This window comes from Ambystoma mexicanum, chromosome 9 (assembly GCF_040938575.1).
Source record: "Ambystoma mexicanum isolate Mex_15411 chromosome 9, UKY_AmexF1_1, whole genome shotgun sequence".
NCBI classification, from domain to species: domain Eukaryota; kingdom Metazoa; phylum Chordata; class Amphibia; order Caudata; family Ambystomatidae; genus Ambystoma; species Ambystoma mexicanum.
In genome coordinates, this window is record NC_090931.1 from 1311157464 (window position 1) to 1311176237 (window position 18774).

Consider the following 18774-nt stretch of genomic DNA (forward strand, 5'->3'; position numbering starts at 1 on the left):
TCTCTTGCCTCCTCACCAGGCTCACCTTAAGCGAACAGGTTGCGCAGCACTGCCTTGTCGACTCTGGACTCCTCCCTGGAATCCCGGTCGACGGAGTAGAATCTCGTGAAGGTGTGCGTCGACCTTCACTTAGCAGCCCTGCAGATTTCCAGCAGGGGCACACCAGATAAGAACGCCGTGGTGGCAGCGATCGCTCTGCTCGAATGGGCTCTCGGACGGCCAGGCAACGGTCGGTTTGCCAACCGATGACAGTGCATGATGCAGCCGGAGTGCCATCTGGAAATGGAAGCCTTCGAGAGAGCCTTCCCTTGGTTCACAGGTCCAAAGTTCACAAACAGCTGTGATGTCTTCCGAAAACTCTTCGTTCGGTCCACGTAGAAATTCAGCGCTCTAGCTACATCCAGCGAGTGCAAAGTCCTCTCGGCCGGCGACGAAGGCGACAGGAAAAAGACTGGTAACACCAAGGGCTCGTTGAGATGGAAGTCCGACGGCACCTTGGGCATGAAGGAGGGGTGCGTCCTCAGCACCACCCTCGTCTCATGGAAAGTCAAGTATGGAGGCCTGCAGGAAAGGGCCTGTATCTCTCCCACGTGTCGTGCAGAGGTGATGGCCACAAGGAACGCTGTCTTCCACGACAGGAACTTCAACGGAGCCGAATGCAAGGGCACGAATGGCGGGCCCATGAGCCTGGTCAGCACCACGTTGAGCTCCCACGCCAGGGCTGGAGCATTCACCGGCGATAACGATCGGAACAGTCCTTTTTTAAACTCCTTCACCAGGCGATGAGACCACAGGGACGACCGTCCTGCAGTTCTGGTGTATCGGGAAATCGCTGCCAGATGTACCTTGATGGAAGCGTGAGCTAGTCCAGCTTTGGCCAGCGACAGACAGTACGGTAGCACTTGAGGGGCTGTAATCCGTAGAGGGTTAATCTACTGTGCACGGCACCAGACAGAGAACCTCTTCCACTTTTGTCCGTAGCACTTCAGAGTTGAGGACACCCTGGCCTTTGCAAGAACCTCTCTGCAGTCAGCCGGGATATTGTACCCTCCAGACTATAGTGCTGCAGGAGCCAGGCCTGCAAGTTCAGCGACTCCGGGTCGTGATGAAGAATGGCGCCTCCTTCTCTGGAGAGAAGATCTGCGTCCGTCGACAGTTTGACTGGGGACGCTGACAAGTCCAGAAGGTCCGGGAACCATATCTGTCTCGGCCAACTCAGTGCGACGAGGATCATCCTGCACCAGGACCTCTTGAGTTGGTTGATGAATCTGAGCAGCAACGGCAACAGAGGGAACGCATACAGGAACAGGCCGGCCCAGGGGAATGAGAAAGCATCGCCCATGCTCCTCGGCTGGGGGAACCTGCTGGCGAACCTCTGGCACTTGGAGTTCGTCGCCGCCGCCAACAGGTCAATTTGGGGTTTGCCCCATCGCCGGATGAGTTGATCCACTTGATCCTGGCGTAGTTCCCACTCGTGGCACAAGCGCAGCTCCCTGCCAAGTGAGTCAGTGATGGTGTTTTTTATCCCTGCTAGATGAAAAAGGCACCAGAAACATCCCCTGGGCAACGGCCCAGTGCCACAGATCCTGGGCTTCCTTGGACAGGGCTGGGGATCTGGTTCCTCCCTGCTTCCGGATGTAGAACATTGTGGTGGTGTTGTCAGTGAAGATCCTCACCACCTTGCCCTTGAGGGACGGGAGGAATGACAGGGGCCCAGAACACTGCTCGGAGCTCCAGTATGTTAATGTGGAGCGGCCTCTCCTCCAGGAGCCACAGGCCTCTCGCGTGAAGATCTCCAGTGTGCGCTCCCCACCCCTCAAGGGAGGCATCCATCGTCAACATCACCTGGTATGCTGGGGTCTGAAAGTCCGTGCCCGCGGCGAGATGCGCGCGGGTGCCCCACCACCAAATTGCTTGGCGGAATAATTTGTTGAGCGAGATCTTGTCCTCGAAGCTGCCCGTCGCTTGAGTCCAACGGGCGTCCAGGAACTCCTGCAGAGGACGCATCCGAAGCCTGCACAGGCGCATCAGATAGATGCAAGAGGACATCATCCCGAGAAGGGACTTGATGGACCTCACTCTGGCCACGTCCGTGGCCAGTAGACGTTGTACCTTGCCCAGGATGGCCTGCGTTCTTTCCTCCGATGGCAACGCCAACTGCGCTACTGTATCGAGCTTGGCTCCCAGAAACAGTGCGACCTGCGACGGAACCAGTTGGGATTTGGGGAAGTTGATGGAGAATCCCAGGTCTGTGAGCAGCCGGACGGTCTGTGCTGTGTGTTCGACGGCAAGTTCCCTTGTCCCTGCTCGGATGAGCCAGTCGTCCAGGTAGGGGTAGACGTGGATCCCCTGCAGGCGCAGCCGCGCCACCACTGGTGCTAGGCACTTGGTGAACACCCTGGGCGCCGACTTCAATCCGAATGGGAGGGCCTTGAACTGGTAGTGCCACCCTTGGACTACGAACCTGAGAAACTTTGTGTCCTTTTAGGATGGGGATGTGAAAGTACGCATCCTCCTGATCCAACAACGATAGGAAGTCGCCTTCCTCCAGCTGGCCCAGCACGTGCTGGAGGGTGACCATCTGGAACTTCTGTGCCTTGATGTATTTTTTTAGCCGACGCAAGTCCAGGATGGGACGCCAATCTCCTGTCTTCTTTCTGACGAGGAAGTATCTTGAGTATATTCAAGAGCCCCGGAGCCTCTTTGGGATGAGCTCAATGGCTCCTTTCTTGAGCATCGCCCTTACCTCTAACAGCAGTTGAGGGACGTGGTTTTCCTTCCTGGCCATGGGCAGAATTCGGGGGCACTTCTTTAGAAATTTCGAGTGTGCCCGTGGGCCAGGACATCCAGCACCCAACGGTCGGTGGAGATTGACTCCCACACGCTGACTAACTTTGTCAGCCGGCCTCCCACTGGGGTGCTTCAGTGGGGGCCCGACGCAACGGCCGGTTCACTCTTGCTTGGAAGCGGCCTTGCCGCCTTGGCCTCCCTGGCGACGACGGCGAGATCCACCTGACTTGCCTCGTCCCCTGTAGGCTTCTTGCGACGAGGAGCAGGCCGCCTGAAGGTAGGTCGAGGAGCCACCGCCGAATCCTTTGTAGCCACCTTGCTTGACTCCGGAGTTCCGAAAGGGCGGCCGCTGTTGCTGCAGAACTCCCAAGGCCCGAGCCATCTCCGTGTCGGTCTTGATGGCCTGCAGAGACTCATCCACAGTCTTTCCAAACAGATTGTTCCCGTCGAAGGGCACGACCAAAGCCTTGGCCTGCACGTCCTGGCGGAAATCCGTCGCCTTGAGCCACCCCCGCCGTCGAAGGCAAACGCTGTTGCCCAACTGGCGGAAACCTGTGTCGGCAATGTCCGTGGCCACAGTTATGGCATGGTCCGACGCCACCTCACCCTCCTGTAGGATCGCCAGGGCCTCTGCCCTCTTGTCATCTGGGAGGAAGTCCAACTGGGGGGGCAATCTTGTACCACAATTCCCGGTCGTAGCGGGCCACAATCGCTAGGACGCTGGCCGCCTTAATCGTTGTCGCCGCCGACATGACTCGTCGTCCCACAGTGTCTAGCTTCTTTCCTTCGCCGTCCGGTGGGGAAGTTGAGGAAGCCGATGCCCCCCCACTTTCTTCTTGGCCGCTGCTGAGACAACCAAATCTGGGGTCGGCTGTGCCCTAAGGCACAACGGGGCAGCGTCAGGGACCCGGTAATTCTTCTCGTACCGGTTCTTCTTGGCAGGTGTCATGGACAGGTCCTTGAGGAGGGCAAGTCCCTCGTCCCAGATGTCAAACAGCAACAGCACTGCAAGGACCGTCTTCCTCTTGGCCTCGCGCCACAGAGCTGAAAAAGCTTGGATGCCCTGGCAATCATGGCGTGGAAGGAGCCAATCTCATCGGGCGGGGACGCCCGTCGTCGCCGCCGTCATCCGTCCCCTTTGTGGCCATGTCCGTTCCCGTGTTGTCCCTTTGGGAGCGGGGAAGGCGACAAAGGCTGAGAAGGCTGTGAGGGCTGAAGGAGCACTGGATGAATTCTCCTCCTCTTGTTCGGAGGGCTTCCCGATGGACCCGGTACAGCTGGGTCGTCCGTCGGGGCAGTCTTGTCCTTATCTAAGTGCATAAGGCTTGGATTGCCGTCAAAATGGCCGCCGAGTTGTCTTGAGGCTCAGGTTGCGACGGGTGTGCCGGGAGCGACGGTTGTTCCTCCACGGGAACCTCGTCGTTGCCACCCTCGCTCTCGTCGTCCCCCTCCTCGGGATTCCTCCCGTGGGGTTGGGCCTCTTCCAAATTCTCGGTCAGCTCCTCCTCGGAGGTTGTGTCCGTAACGGCCACCGCCCCACCACCCCTCTTTTTCCACCGGGGTCTTCACGGGGGTCTTCTCGATGGGCTTAAAAGAGGATTCCGCACGCGGAGGCAGGGAAACTCTGGGCCCCGAGGTCGCCTCCACTGGGATAGCCTCCACAGGCTTATCCAAGGCCGCAGCGACTCCCTCGATAGAGGCCTTAGCCGGGTGAGTGAAGGCCTTCACCACCTTGGGTGTGCTTGAGGCCTTCACCTTAGGGGAGGGTCACAGCCTCGCTCCCCCTCGGCCGGTTCCTTCGAGATCGACCAGGGCCTCTCCAGAAGCTTAGCCGGGTTCTCGGATTTTCTCTTCCCCGAGCCAGAGCCTTGGCTCGCTGTTGATGGCGTCGGTGAAGGTGCGCCCTGCCTGGCAGCTGAGGAGCCCGACCGTTCGGCGCTTCTGGTGCCTGCGGACTCGCGGTACTTTGCCTTCTGTTGGGCCCCCGTCGCCAGGGCGCCCTCACAGGACTTAGACCGCTCGGACTTCTTCTCACCTGCTGGGCTCTTGCCTTCCAGCCAGTTGGCGAGACTGGTCCGGCGATCCCTCATCGTCCAATCCGACATGTTGTCCTCGTGGAGGCAGTAAAGGCATTTCGAATGCTCGTCCTCCTTGAACACATTTTGTAGGTTACATCCAGGGCAGATCCTGAACAGTTTGCCGGGAGTCGAGCTTCCTTTCTCCTGGGTCATGTTCTTCTCGTCCATGAGGTAGGCCTCAGAAACTTCTGGAATCCTCCAAGAAGCGCAACTCGACAAAAACTTCACCCTTGAGGGGCGTAGATAAATCCGAAACGGGTCCCCGTTGATCGGAAGTAGAAACGGTGGAGCTTGTGGCTCGATTAAACCGAAAAATGTGATAAATCTCTTTGAAAAAGCGCAAAACGCAGTAAAAGCTCGAGAGCTATAGCACGAGGACTCCCAACATTTGAACGTGTGGTAAAAATCCAAGGATGGCTGCCAGGGGCGGGGTTTAGGGAGAGGGCAGTCATTGACCCAGAGATCAGTGATTGGTTACTAAGAAAGACAGATCAGAAACGAAACTGATACTGATTTTTTTCTTTACCGAGGATTCCCAGCCTGACGGGGAATATTCATGAGCATGTGAATCCATGCCAGACCCCATGCTGGAGAACATCTGTTATTTTGCTCCTTATACAATTCCGCACCGTTGCTGTAATGTGCAACACATTTTGTGTAGTGACCAGTTAAGACCCTCCGGACATTACTGGGTACATGAGATTTGGACACCCCTCACGTTTCCCCAGATTTCAGATGCATCACACAGGAGGTGGCTGCCTGAACTCTGCAAAACATCAATATGGTCACAGAAGAACTGGACAGAGTTAATTTTAAGTGTCTCGACCTGAGGAACAAACCACAAAAGCTCCTGATGGGATGTTGAAAACCACGTTTCAGGACCCTAAAACGCACCATTTCCGAGATATTTGCACCACGCCTGGGTGAGGTGACAAGTGGGGAGAGAGCATAAAAGGTCAGAGTATGTTGCAGCATGCCAACTCTAGCCTCCCCTCCACATCTGCTCCAGGGAATGCCAGACAGCTACAAGCTCCCATTCTCAGTGCAGTTTACTTCGGAGCGCAAAGCACATCAAGTGATAAGTGACTCAGAACAGTGACCTACATGATCATTGGTGTTCAACAACTGATGAGTGTCGTCATGTCGGTCTACAGAACCCTGCAAAGTACGGGTCCTTTTTGCTAGTACCTGTGTAAAAAAAATGTCCATGTACAGCGCTTTGGAAAAACCACGATATACATACAAATATTATTCTATACAGCCAACTTTTCCAGTTCTCTAAATTGGCCTGACTAATGGCAAGTATCAACTGAGCAATATATTTAGTGAGGAAGCTTTTTTGTACCCAGTGATCAATGACATTTGCACAGTTCCACAGTGCCTTGTATATATCAGAATGTCAGCAGGAGGAATCAGAACACGGCAGGCAAATTTTTCCAACAATCAGCTGTCCGGGTTGTGTTGGGAAGAGGGGCAATGACCAAAGCACTACAAATATCAGTCACTGACATGTTCTCATCTCTACACCACATGGCATACAGTTGGCTCAGTCAGTTGGTGTTTCAATGCCGCCTATGAAGCCCAGACCAAAATAATGTAACATGACAGTATTAGAATATCGCATAAGCAGCCCCAACCAATTGGAAAAGGACATTCGTAAAGAGGCAAACAAAAAGCTGAATGTTAATGACAGGCCCTGGTCATTTTTTGCTTCTTTAAATATGAAGGTTATAGGTACAGCACTTCCTTATTGGCCTAGCATTGTAAGCTGTTTTTTGGTCTAAGCTGTTTACTGGGATGAAGATCAGAGCATGGACTCTCGGGGAAGATCAGTTTTAGTCTGTTTCCTCTTCCGATGCTGAAGGTTTTGAAAGACAGCTTTCCAATTACAGCCAGCCTCCAATGGTCGTGTTCTCATCCAACCAAGAACATGCCTGTGTCTTGTATAGAAAGACACCCAAAGCGCAATCAAAGAGGATTTACAAAGTGTGAAAAGCTGCAGGTGGACCCCTCTTTGGCTTAAGCAGTGCGATTGGATACCACCACAGTTAAGAAATTAAGCACAGGTTCCTTAACAAGTTCACATTTACACTTCTACGCCTTCGTGTTAAATGCTCCGGTGAGAAAGCTCTACTCTAGATAGGCCTGTACCTAAAGATAATCCAACTAGAAAGCAGATAGTGATATGGGAAATTAGAATTCTTCCTTGCTTAAAAGTTTTTTCAAGCTCATCGTAAAAAACCTTTTAATTTGGACCTCTGCAGCCAAGTCTCTGCAGAATTTTGTTAACGTGTATGTCACCCGCGATGACAACATTGGCAATTCCGTTTGTATGGACTATCCGTCAAGTATCCACAAACAAATAGGTAAATCAATCCACATACCCACAATCCACCCAGGAAATTGTCGCTATTCCTTTAACAGCATGGGATACGTCGGATAGAAGCTTCAGCTGGCGATCAGCAGTAGCAGCTGAAAGACATACAAAGACAAATGATAATGTGATCTTTTCTTCAAAGACGTGGGAGAAGACTATGGCGACATGAGATATCTCAAGAGGGGAGTCTGAGCGTCCACATGCAGACTTTCTACAACGCATTCCCTTTGGAAAAGATCTTTAGAAATGTACATGCATCCTAACAAAATATATACTTTGACATTATGTGGCAAGAACAGGCAGAATAAACTGAATTAAATTATCAGATAAGAAATTTGGTATAATTCAGTATTCAGTGAACATTTACTAAGAGCAGTTTCCTCAATGATGCATATAAACAGAAGAGAACACAGAATTCATAAGCAAAAAGGTTTCTAGTTGTGGTTACAATCCAGGAAGATGAGCAAACAGGTAGGTTGATCAGGTTTTTTTTTGTCCAACGTCACATTATCTTTCCCTAAAGTACATCCCAAAATTACCATAGGGATTGAAACATGTAGGACATGAACAGCAATGTACAGTTGCTGAGGTTTATTTTTTTGACATTTATGTGTACTGTCCTGAAAAGAAAAAAAATAAACTATATCAAAACAGATGTTTATGTGGTATTCACATTTTTTCTATCGGTGAGGCGTATAATTATTTTTTCACAATGTTTTTATCTTATGATTTCGTGTAATTTCTTTTACAATTTTGTGTATTTGCATACAAGACTTTCTTCCACGTGAATAGTAACCAGCACACTTAGTGCTGCAGTCACCGTTGCAGGGGTAGAAATAAGGATTTGAGGCGCAGAAACAAAAAAAGTCCCGACTATCGGGCACCACCCAGTAAGCAGGAGCTGCCACCGGGGAATGAGGAGCTAATACATGGTGCAACATGTTGTGCCGCAAATGTAAGTTTCCCATGAGATGCACACTATAATCTTTGTCCATTAAATATGATCCACTGTGCTACACATGCCTTATATACTTGCCCTAATGCCCCTTTGATCACATTTCCAAACATACAGAATTAATGCCTAATGGACATGTTTATGCGGCACCAGTTGGCCTCGGGAGATTGAAGTAGCTCCTGGAAGCGGTTGGCATCAAGCCTACGGGTTCTTTTTGGCCGCAAGCCAGAGATAACTAGCTTCCATTGCCTCGCACTTTCGAGCAATGCCTTTGGCTTTCCTACGCAGTTAGTTGGTCCATTTTGACTCTGGCAGTATTTTTATTTTGTAAAGTCCAGTCTGGGACAAGAATTTAGAAAGCCCACCTTTAGTGTGCAGGGTTATATCCCTTAGGTTTAGCCTGAATGATGCAAAGGTTTGGTATCAATGGCTGAGCAGTGAGGCTTAGTCTAGGAGGGATGAGGGCTGTAATGGGACACTCAGGTAATACACTTGTTTCAAGGAAACACTAGCAGTTACATAACAATAACCATTTATTGTATATACACTAAGTCTTATAACATCTAAGTAAGAGAAGTAGTATTACACAGTAGTATTAGACACAGAATGCTTGCAATATCCAAAAGGATGCAAATACTTTAGAACAGTTTTAGGTGGTACATAAAAAGTGGCAGAAACTTCTGAACTTCTGCAAACTTTAGACCAACTAATATAACTTTAGTGAACCCCGGCTTAACCGTTTAGTCCTACTCTACCCTAGGCAAGTCTCACAGAGTCAAGGGATACGTTGGTGGCCCAGTAACCAAGGGTGAGGGAGAAAAGGCAGATAAACAGTGGACTTGGCATATTCCATGAAGAGTTCAAGTTTACAGGCGACTATCAAGTAAGGTTTCCTTGGCAAGGAGCACCATGGGTTGTCCACCCCAATGTGCCTCAATGTAGGCCTGGGAGGGGATGCAAGTTACAGCTTAACTGCAACCCCCAAAGCACAGGAACGATAAAGCAGGCCCCAGGTAAGCATCAAGGGCTGAACAGTACCTTGTAAGCGAAGAAGCTGGTGCAGCAGGACGGTGCCCAAGGACAGGCAACAGCAGAACCCGGTTCGGATTCTAGGCCTTGGCGTCTGAAGAAAATAACTGGTGATGGATCTGGAGGTTGCTCTCGAGTAGTTGCACGCCCAGCAAAAGATGTTCGCAGTACTGGCTTGTTGGTGCCTTTTTCAAGTCTCGGTTGAAGGACAGATGTTGTGTGGTGGAGTTCACGCCCTATCTTGGTTCAGGTCTCGGCAGAGGGGACCAAGTTTGACGAAACCAAGCTTCAGAAGATGTTGCACCGCAAAATAGCACAGGACCCCTGGTATTGAGGGATTGCAAGCCATGGAGGTCGCAGCTTGTCCAGGGATTGCACAAAATGCAGTTAGTCTTGGGACTGGTTAGGACCACCAGTCCAAGTGAGGAAGTTGTCCGCTTCGGGGCTTCACTATCGCACAGAAGCAGAGGTCAGGACTGCAGCAGTTACTCAGCCGGCTCTGGAAGTAGCTGCGTATGCCCTTTGGATCTTCAGTTGCAGTGGTCGACTGTTTCTGTTCAGGACCCATGCCTCTTAAGTACCGCCAATCACCAATCATTTGTTCAAACTTGGGGTGGGGGGGGGGGGTCAATCAGGACAGCCAGCCTCCCAGCACAAACTAGTTTCAGGCAGGCACACTGCAGGACAAAGACCAGGGATAGTTTTGGTTACCTCTGCCACTTCCTGACCTTTCAGACACTCAAGTCTCTTGTGCGGCTTAACAAGGGGAGCCTGCTAAAGAAAAGATCCATCAAGACCTCCCCTACCCAGGCAGGTAGAAGAAAGCTCAAGAAAGACCAAGTCATCAAGAGCAGGGTTTAAAAAAGTAGAGCCACCATTTTAGACAAATGTTGACCCTTGTGTTCCTTACCGCAGCTGCAACTGCAGCCTGCAACAAAAGTACACAACAAGTCGTGCAAAAAAAGCAAAATGCCAACAGCCACTCAGATGAACTTGAAACAGTAACTAAAAGTTACAGGAAAAGCGAGAAAAGGGAGACATTTGTTTCCCCCTCAGTACTCCCCTTAAGGTGGGGTGTGCTGATCTTGCAAAATAAAATACAGGTGGAACAAAAAGTGTCCCCCTGACCCAGTAACATGTGTTAACACAGGGAAAATTAAAAGGATAGCTCAAGGAGCTTCCCGGCAACACTGCACAGAAAGTGCTGTATGCTGTAATAATAAAATGTAGATGCCAGAAAAGATGGAGGAAAGCATAACTCCCTTAAAAAGTAAAGATTTTTTTCAAAAATGGTTTCCATGGTCCGAGTAAAATAAGGAGCGAGTGTGGCAAAAGGTTCCCATTAACTCAGGAGAATCAGCCCAAAAATCCTATAGTCCAGCAAACATGCTCGGGGACTTGCAGAGTGGGGAGAATTTTACTCAAAAAGGAAAATCTACCTAACAATATATTTGGCCCTCCTTTTTGGTGTCCTGCTTAAAGGCTGAATGGGACACCATTGAGTTGGGTTAACAAACGTGTTATTCAGCACCAAGACCCCCTGGTGCAAGCGTACTTTAAAAATTCACATGCTGTTATGTTAGGCATGGTGGGCCAATGAAAACATTGGCAAATTCAATTTGCAGCTCAAGAACAGCCATAAAACTCCTTCCCAAGCAAATCATCAGAGCAGCCATTTATTTATCATCAATAAATATTCCTTTTCCTTCTCATGCCTTCCTGTGCATCTCATCTATCCTTCGCCCTCATCCCATCCATCTGCCCACCTTGCTTCTCACTACCACTACTGAATGTTCCATGATACTCCTCCTTTGCCTCTGACAGGGAAAGTGCTTCGAAGGCTGTGAAGTCGCACAGAAGAACCGGATACAAGGCTACTGGTCCTGGCAGGCCTGGGACTTTGACGAGTTAGTGGACCTCTCAAGTGGTCCAGCAGGATTTGAAGGGTGTAATGATGCAGCACCAAACACACCAGAGATCATGAGATGCATTTGGTCACGGAAGTGGCTTCTTCACAAGAGCACATTAGGTAAGGTTGTGTATCCACTGGTGTGCGAGGAAACAGTTTTGAAATCATGGGATATGTACTTACAAAAAGGATAACTTGTTGTAATCTAGGATGGAATGCCAACACGGTTATGGGCTCTTCCACAGAAGCAGATTACACCACCTTTACCCACTCCTCATTGCTCTCGTCAGGGAAGTGGTTGGTATCATGAAAAGACCACCAGTTCCGAGCATTACTGCAGACACTATGAATCCCCTTAAAAAAGGTACCAACAAGGGGGATGGGGGTAAGAGTTTCTCTCCTGGTTAATCCAGCTCAAAAGCACAGCTGCAACAGACGATGCAGTGGGTTCAGGTTTGACACAAGAAAGGTGAAGAAAAGACTCAGCCTTATTAGGAACTCGAGGGCTACAAGCGTATATCAAAACCAAAGGAAATCATACAAGGAGCAAATAGAGTTTTCCAAAACAGGAAATAGGGGCTACAGAAGAAGCAGATTTGTAAGATTTGTCTTGGGTTCCAGTTAAGACATCAATCCAAAAGGAGAGCGTAAAGATCCAGCGAAAGCGATTCTGCCAAAGTGGCCTTCACAGTGTGACTCGGAACTAGAGCGTTTGGCATATGTGGATACATTGGTACCAGATCTATTGAGAACCCCATAGCAGAAGGCACTGGAGACCACATTTATAGTAAAGTAGATGGTGCGCTAAAGAAAGTGGAGGCGGAATCCACCCAGTCATTGAGAATGGGCATTTATAGGGCATACCCAGCGCAGTCAATCGTAAAGGCACTAAAACTGATCTATGCAAAAATGGAAGGAGGTTCAGGCTGGAGAAGTGATTCTACAAATTTAACAGCAAGCACAATTAATGTCTGACACTGCTACGGATGGCGTTCTGAGGCCGCACTGGACACCATCTCACAGGAAAGCGTATTTGGGATGTAAAAACACATTCCAATCAAAAGAGTAGTATTGTATTTCCTTTATAGGGAGAAAAAACTATTTGGCCAGTTAGATGAACTGGAAAAAATATCCCATAAAAAGACAGGACATTCTTACCCATTGCAAAACAAGCCTCTTCAAATATGAAAAAAACAACCTTAAACTTCCAGTAAAGCCCCATCTGTACGAGAAAGGACTTTTTTTCGAAGAGCACACTTCCGACTTGATCTAAAGCCTGCAAGGCCACTAAAACGGGGGGCATCCACTCCAGGTAATAAACACACCAGCCCTAAGCCAAGCAAGGACTTTTGCTGGGAGACAGTCTTCAAACATATAGTAATGCGTGGTTCAACTCAACAGGAGAGCCATGGCTGTGCCAGGTCATAAGCATTACTATGCAGAATGTATTGGTTTCACTAGAGTCTGGAATAGTATGAACAAATGCAAGGCGTCCCGTTTATCACCTTTGTCTGGAGAAAGTCGCCAACAACGAGCTGGGAGAAGGGTCACACTCACGAGTGTTTTTGGTACCAAAAACACAGGGAGTGCGTGAGCTGGTGTACAAATGAAAAATAAACTAGATTTAAATAAACATTTCAAGATGAGAAACTGCATCAATTTGCTCAGTTGATGGACATGGTGCCTTTATTACAGTGTTGGGCCCACTGGATTTATACCATGTGCCAGTCTGCCCATTTCACAGAGGCATTTCTTGTTCATTGCGTTAGGAAGGATATTTCAAAACACTGAATGAAGACTGCACAGACTTCATAAAAATAGTGGCTAAGGTTGTTGCACATTTAGAGCTGTGGGAAGTACAATTTTATCCCCATCTAGTTTTTGTGGCTAATACTAGCACTATACCAGTAACAATCAGACAAGAATACAACCCACGCATTCATGGTTGTCTCTCAATTGGAATTTCTATTGAATATGAAGAAATTCTTTTTTGCTCCAGACTCAGAATTAGGTTTATCCAAGAAGGTTTTGCAACATACATTGGCAGAGTGCCTCCAGTTTACAAGGACACAGAAACTCGGTGTGATGAATCCAATGGACTCATCACTATCTCCCGGCGGTGACCCCCTCCCATGTGCCCAGGGGACAGCAGCCGCTACCTGATCCTGAACCTGGGGGTGGCAAAACAAGGGAGGATCACAAGGTAGGAGAACACCTCTGGGGAGGTCATGGCTTCATTGGATGAGATAGGCTATCCCACATTTGCACTTGAAGATAATCCTCTCATACCCAATACCCTCATGGCCCATTGCCATATGTCCTCACCTCCCCGCTAGGGAGAATAGGGAAAACCTTTCCCCTAATCATACAGACCAAATTTCCAACTCTGGTCTATTTTGTGGAAATAATAAGACCCCCTTTCCAATTCTACTTATCTGTCATACAGAACTGATCCACCATTCAGGACTATTGATGGTGATTATCCAAGCCTTCTACATTAACCATTAACAATGGACTACTGTTCCCTGGGTCACACTAATACTGTGACAAATAAGAGGGAAAGACCAGTGCAGAGCGGAAGGAGCCACAAGCTCAACATGCGCTCCAGCTTTTTGACAAAAACACCTGTGCCGGGGTAATTTTAAAGCCAGTAACCAAGTACTACAGTCTGCTGCCGTTGGGGAGAGAACGCCTTGCCTCTCCATGAGGCTAAGAAGCACAGAACGGTGTGGTGAAGCCGGGTGGCTAACCTTCGAGGAAAAAGGGAATCACGGCAGGTGTGAGTTGCGCTGCTGAAATAACAGGAGTGGGTGGAAGATTCCTGAGCGTTCGCTGACTGAAGGAAGCAGTATCTTACCTATCAGAGCATGAAGCAAAGCAGGCGTGCTGAAGCAGAGCCACAGGGGACACCAGAAAGAAGATAAAACAGTGACAAGAGAAATGCAGGTGGTACACCTTTGCCCCATGATAGCAAACAAGCCCAAGAATGCCAACAAGAGCCAGTGAGTCAACCAACGGATAGTGGGGACCCCGGAATGTATCGGCAACTGTGCCAAACGCCAACAATAATTAAAGCAGCAGAAGGAGAGAAAGCAAAGAGAATAATTGGGAAGCAAGGAACTGCATTGCAAATAAGACCCCAATTAATGTGGGAATGTATGAAATACCAAAATATAGGGGAACACTAATCGAATGATCAAGCCGAAACATTATGCAGCAAGGGATGCGCAATTTTGGAAGTGGAGAGAAACACCAGTGTAAATATAAGAAGCCATGGCAGGAGAGCATACCAGGCAACTTTAAGTCCATTAACACAAGAAGTCCTGGCAGGAGAGTACACCACCAGGCAACCGGAACTGTGTGAATACAAGTCGTCATAAGAAGGAATATTAAACTGTATTGACCAGACAATAAACAAAATCCTGGCAGAAAGGAAAACCAGAAAATATGAGAGAAATAGAATTACAAGAGTAAACAGCTTTGCAAGCAACAGTGCTATTGTGTATCAAGAAAGATACAAGGAACTGTTAGATAAAGAATTGTTTGTATTGAAAAAAGGATCCAGGGAAATGGAATCACCCTCTGGAACCAGAACTGCCCTTGGAAAACATGTGGTGGAACTATTTATTCTTCCTTTTCTAACTCTTTTTCAAGCACCTAAGGTTAAAGTCATTTCCCTTTTCACCGTATCGTATAGTTCGTAGTGTGAGGGTCAGAATAGAACATTTGGACAAAAAGGACAGACATCCTGACACAGGCAGATCCCTAATTTTGGTTTTAAGTAGGGGAATTCCTCTTAGAGCAGGGTCAGACAGGCCTTTTCTCAAAACTTTAACCAAAAACATGGCTAACTTGTGTCTGAGTTTCATTACCGATTTCTCAAACCAGAGACAGGATGCAGACCTTTTAGATCCAACACACAAGGGTTTGTCGCAGAGTACAAGCAGATCTGGTTGGTACAGTGTTTTGGTTCTGTGGGCTTGATTTCACATGCAATCATTGGTAAGTTTTGTCCTTGGCCATTGGAAACCTATAAAAACAAAATAAGCAATCCTTTGCAGTGCATGAGAATCGGAGACCTTTTGCAGTCGTTGCTAATGCCAGAAAACCCATCCAAGAGATTTCATCTGCACCCACTCCCCAGTGCAAGGGTGGTGATAGTAGGCACTGGCATGATGGTTGATCAACTTGACATCAGCAGTCTGCAGCCCAGGAGAGATGGTTAGCGTAGGTCAGAAGGAAGTCAACACATTTGAGGGCACTAAACGTACAGAGTTTTCTCAATTTCAAGGGAAAAGCAGCTGCGATCCACATTGACATAACCGCAAAAGGATACATACATTGGTGGAAGGAGGTGCAAATGTCTGATCCCAGATGAAAGTTGCAAACTAGAAATTCCCGCAGATAGTTTTTCTCTATCTCCTTGATTGCAATACATCAAGAAGAATGTGGTGATCGATTTGACAAGATATTTTCGCCACTGTTAGTACTACGTCCATCCATGCTTTCTGATAGATTTGCACAAATTTGGCAAGCCTCTGACTTTTTTTTGCATCTCAAGACATTAGCCTACTTCCATTATTAGCTTCAGATCACTGGATAAGTTAGCATGCTGGTGGATGCTATGTCTGGCCTGTGTCCAAAGACCTGCTTTCTAGTATGCATACCCTCTCTTTCCTTCACTATTCACTCTACTGTGCAAAATCAAGAGGGGAAAGTGGCAACGTGGCAGGCAATCATGCTTCCTTGTCCTTCAGAAATAGGTAGTGTTGAGGGTCTGAAGTAGGAGACAGGTTAGATTTTTCCATTTTAGACGAGTAGAAGTATAGTGTTTACTTTACTTGCTACCCTCCCCGGGTCTCCCGCTCTTTATTACCTTTGTGGTGTCGAGACTAAGTCACCGGTTCGGGAGGTCTCAACTTCTATTGTCACTTCCTCTCTCCAACACCCTTTGCAGTGTTGGTTTGCATGATTGATTGATATTTTATTTTTATCATGCTCGTACACAAGTGTTTCAGAGCGCGACAAGGCAAGGGAGGGGAACAGGGGAGAACAAAACAGCGATCTTACTAGGCCCAGTGACATTGAGAACAGGCTAGTGCATGGGAGAGGGGGGAGGGGGAAAAGTGCATGGAAGGGGGGGAGAAGTGGAAAGTGCGAAGCAGAGGAGAAACAGATAAAAATAAATAAATAGTAAAAGGCAACAAACAGTGGTAATGCAGCCAGCAATTTGCAAGGGCTAGGTTTAAGGCAGCAGACAGGGTAGGTCTGATAAGTGCAGAAAGAAAAAGGGGGGGCTGTATGGGTACAGATACAGACCCCAGTGCAAGGGGTGGACCAGAGGCAGTGCAGGAAGGTGGCAGGGTGAGCAGGTACCTGGGCCCGAAGGACAGAGGGTGACCAGGTGCACGGTGCCAAGAGAACAGATCAGCAGGGGAGAGGGGGAGCGAAGGCAGAAGAAAAGAGGAAGGTCTTGAGTTGCTTCCAGAACAGGAGATGGTTCTCCTCAAGTTTTAGAGTGGCAGGGAGGCTGTTCCAGAGGGAGGCCCCAGCCAAAGACAGATCTACCCCCAGCTCGTTTCTTTGAAAAACGACTGACCCTGAGGGAGTTGGAGGTAGAGGAGCGAAGAGCTCGAGAGGGGAGGTATTTGCGGAGGGATAGCTGAAGGTATTTTGGACCCAGGCCCCAGAAAGCCTTGTGGACAATGCAGAGGGTTTTGAATTTAATCCTTGCATCCACTGGGAGCCAGTGGAGAGATTTCAGAGCTGGAGATATACGATCCAAGGGCTTGAGGCCAAGGATAAGTCTCTCAGTCCTGTTCTGGATTAGTTGCAGAGGGCGGAGAATAGAGGCAGGTAGATTTAGAAAGAGGCTGTTACAATAGTCCAAGTTAGAGAGAACCAGAGCTTGAGATACCATGAGCTTCTGGGGGAAGGAGAGGAAAGGCAGAGTACCTCCGAGGGGGTGCAGTCGGAAATTTGACTTTTTAGAGACCTCAGATGTGGGCGGAGAAGGAAAGGGTGGAGTCAAAGATGACCCTGAGGTTCTTAGCCTCGCAGGTGCGGGTAGGAGGAGGGCCAAGGGAGGCAGGCCAGAGAGTGAAGGGAAAGGATGGTGAAGGTGTGCCAATGAGGAGGTTCTCCATCTTGCTGGCATTCAGACAAAGATCATTGGCGGCACACCAATCTTGAATGGCAGTTAGGCAATCAGAGATGAGAGAGGGAGAGGAGGTGGCAGAGGGCAGCCTGAAAATGTGAGTTGAGTGTCGTCAGCGTAGCACTGGAAATTTTAGCAGAAAGTGGCACTGCAGTGGGCAAGAGTTTCCAGGTATTGGTTGAAAAGCCAGGGCGAGAGGTTAGACCCCTGGGGAACACCACAGGTAGAGAGGATGATAGATGAAAGGAAGGACCCAAGTTGGACCTGGGAGGGTCGATCTGAGAGGAAAGAGGTCAGCCGGGCCAGAACCTGATCAGTGATACCCCGGTTTTCACAGAGACGGTTGAGCAGGATAGTATGGTTGACCATGTCGAAGGCATAAGAGAGAACGAGGAGGATAAGGACAGAGGGAATGTTAAAGTCAAGGTTGGAGAGCAGATCTTCATGGATGTTCAGGAGAGCAGTTTCTGTGCTTCTGGCAGCTATGAAGCCAGACTGGTGGTCATGGAGACAGCCAACATAATTGGAATGAAGGTTAAACTGAGAGATGGCCAACTTTTCCAGGAGTTTGCCAAGAAAGGGAGTAAAGGAAATTGGGCGATAGCTAGCTGGAAAAGAAGGATCAGCTGTGGGTTTCTTGAGAAGAGGATACACAAAGGAGTGCTTCAGAGGGGAGTGGAAGGATCCAGAGGCAAAGGAGTGGTTGCAAAAATCAGCAAGGGCCAGAGCGAGAGTGTCAATGTGGTCATTGATGGTTTTAGAGGAACATGGCCTTTCTCAATCCGGAAAGTGTTTCCCCGTTTCTTCTCCTCTCTCTCCAGGTCTGGATACCTCTTTCCAGAGACCTGTACTTGCTTGCGCCACTCTCTCTCTAGTGTTACAGTTTGTCAGTGCAATTCAGACACCCCTGCGTCCAGGTTTCCTCCATGGATAGGAATCTACAGCTTCTTGTCTGCCTGCTGCCAGCACAGCTTTGAACTTCCCGTGTTTCTCTTATCCTGGTGTCTTCACCTCCAATACTACGATGCTACACTGGGGCTTCTCCTGCGTAACGCAGTAGTACTTATTTTGTGTTGGACCGATATTCATTATTGTTCCATTGGTTTTCTTCATCATAGTGCCAAAGAGGTATTTTGCCTCAGGTGAAGTTCCAGAGTAGCAAATATACAGTGGTTCGTCAGGTGTTCTACCAGCAGGTTTTATTACCTTGTGTGGCTGAGGTGTTTGGGCAGGGAGATCCTCATTGGAACAGAGTGCTTTTCCACGGGGGGTGGGGAGGAAGTCTCTCCCGGTGAGTTCCCTTTTGCCTCCACCCCTAGGGTGGGTATTGCGTAGTGGGCTCACCTCCATAGCCTCACAAGGAAAGGCTTCACCATGGAGAGAAGAGACAAGAATCCTGCAATTCGTCACAGTATCATCTCTGGTTGATTTCTAGAGTTGCTCCCAATGCCAATATATTCTCATGTGATGTCAATTCGG

General features: G+C 48.8%; 1 protein-coding gene across 2 annotated transcripts in view; it reads right to left on the minus strand.

Annotated features, from left to right (window-relative positions):
* PDIA5 (protein disulfide isomerase family A member 5) overlaps positions 1-18774 on the minus strand; it is a 904279-nt gene that overhangs the window by 693830 nt on the left and 191675 nt on the right. For both annotated transcript variants that reach the window (XM_069616684.1, XM_069616685.1), the window contains exon 3: positions 7253-7340. In XM_069616684.1, the coding sequence (XP_069472785.1) occupies positions 7253-7340 (88 nt within the window). The remainder of the gene's footprint in view (positions 1-7252; positions 7341-18774) is intronic.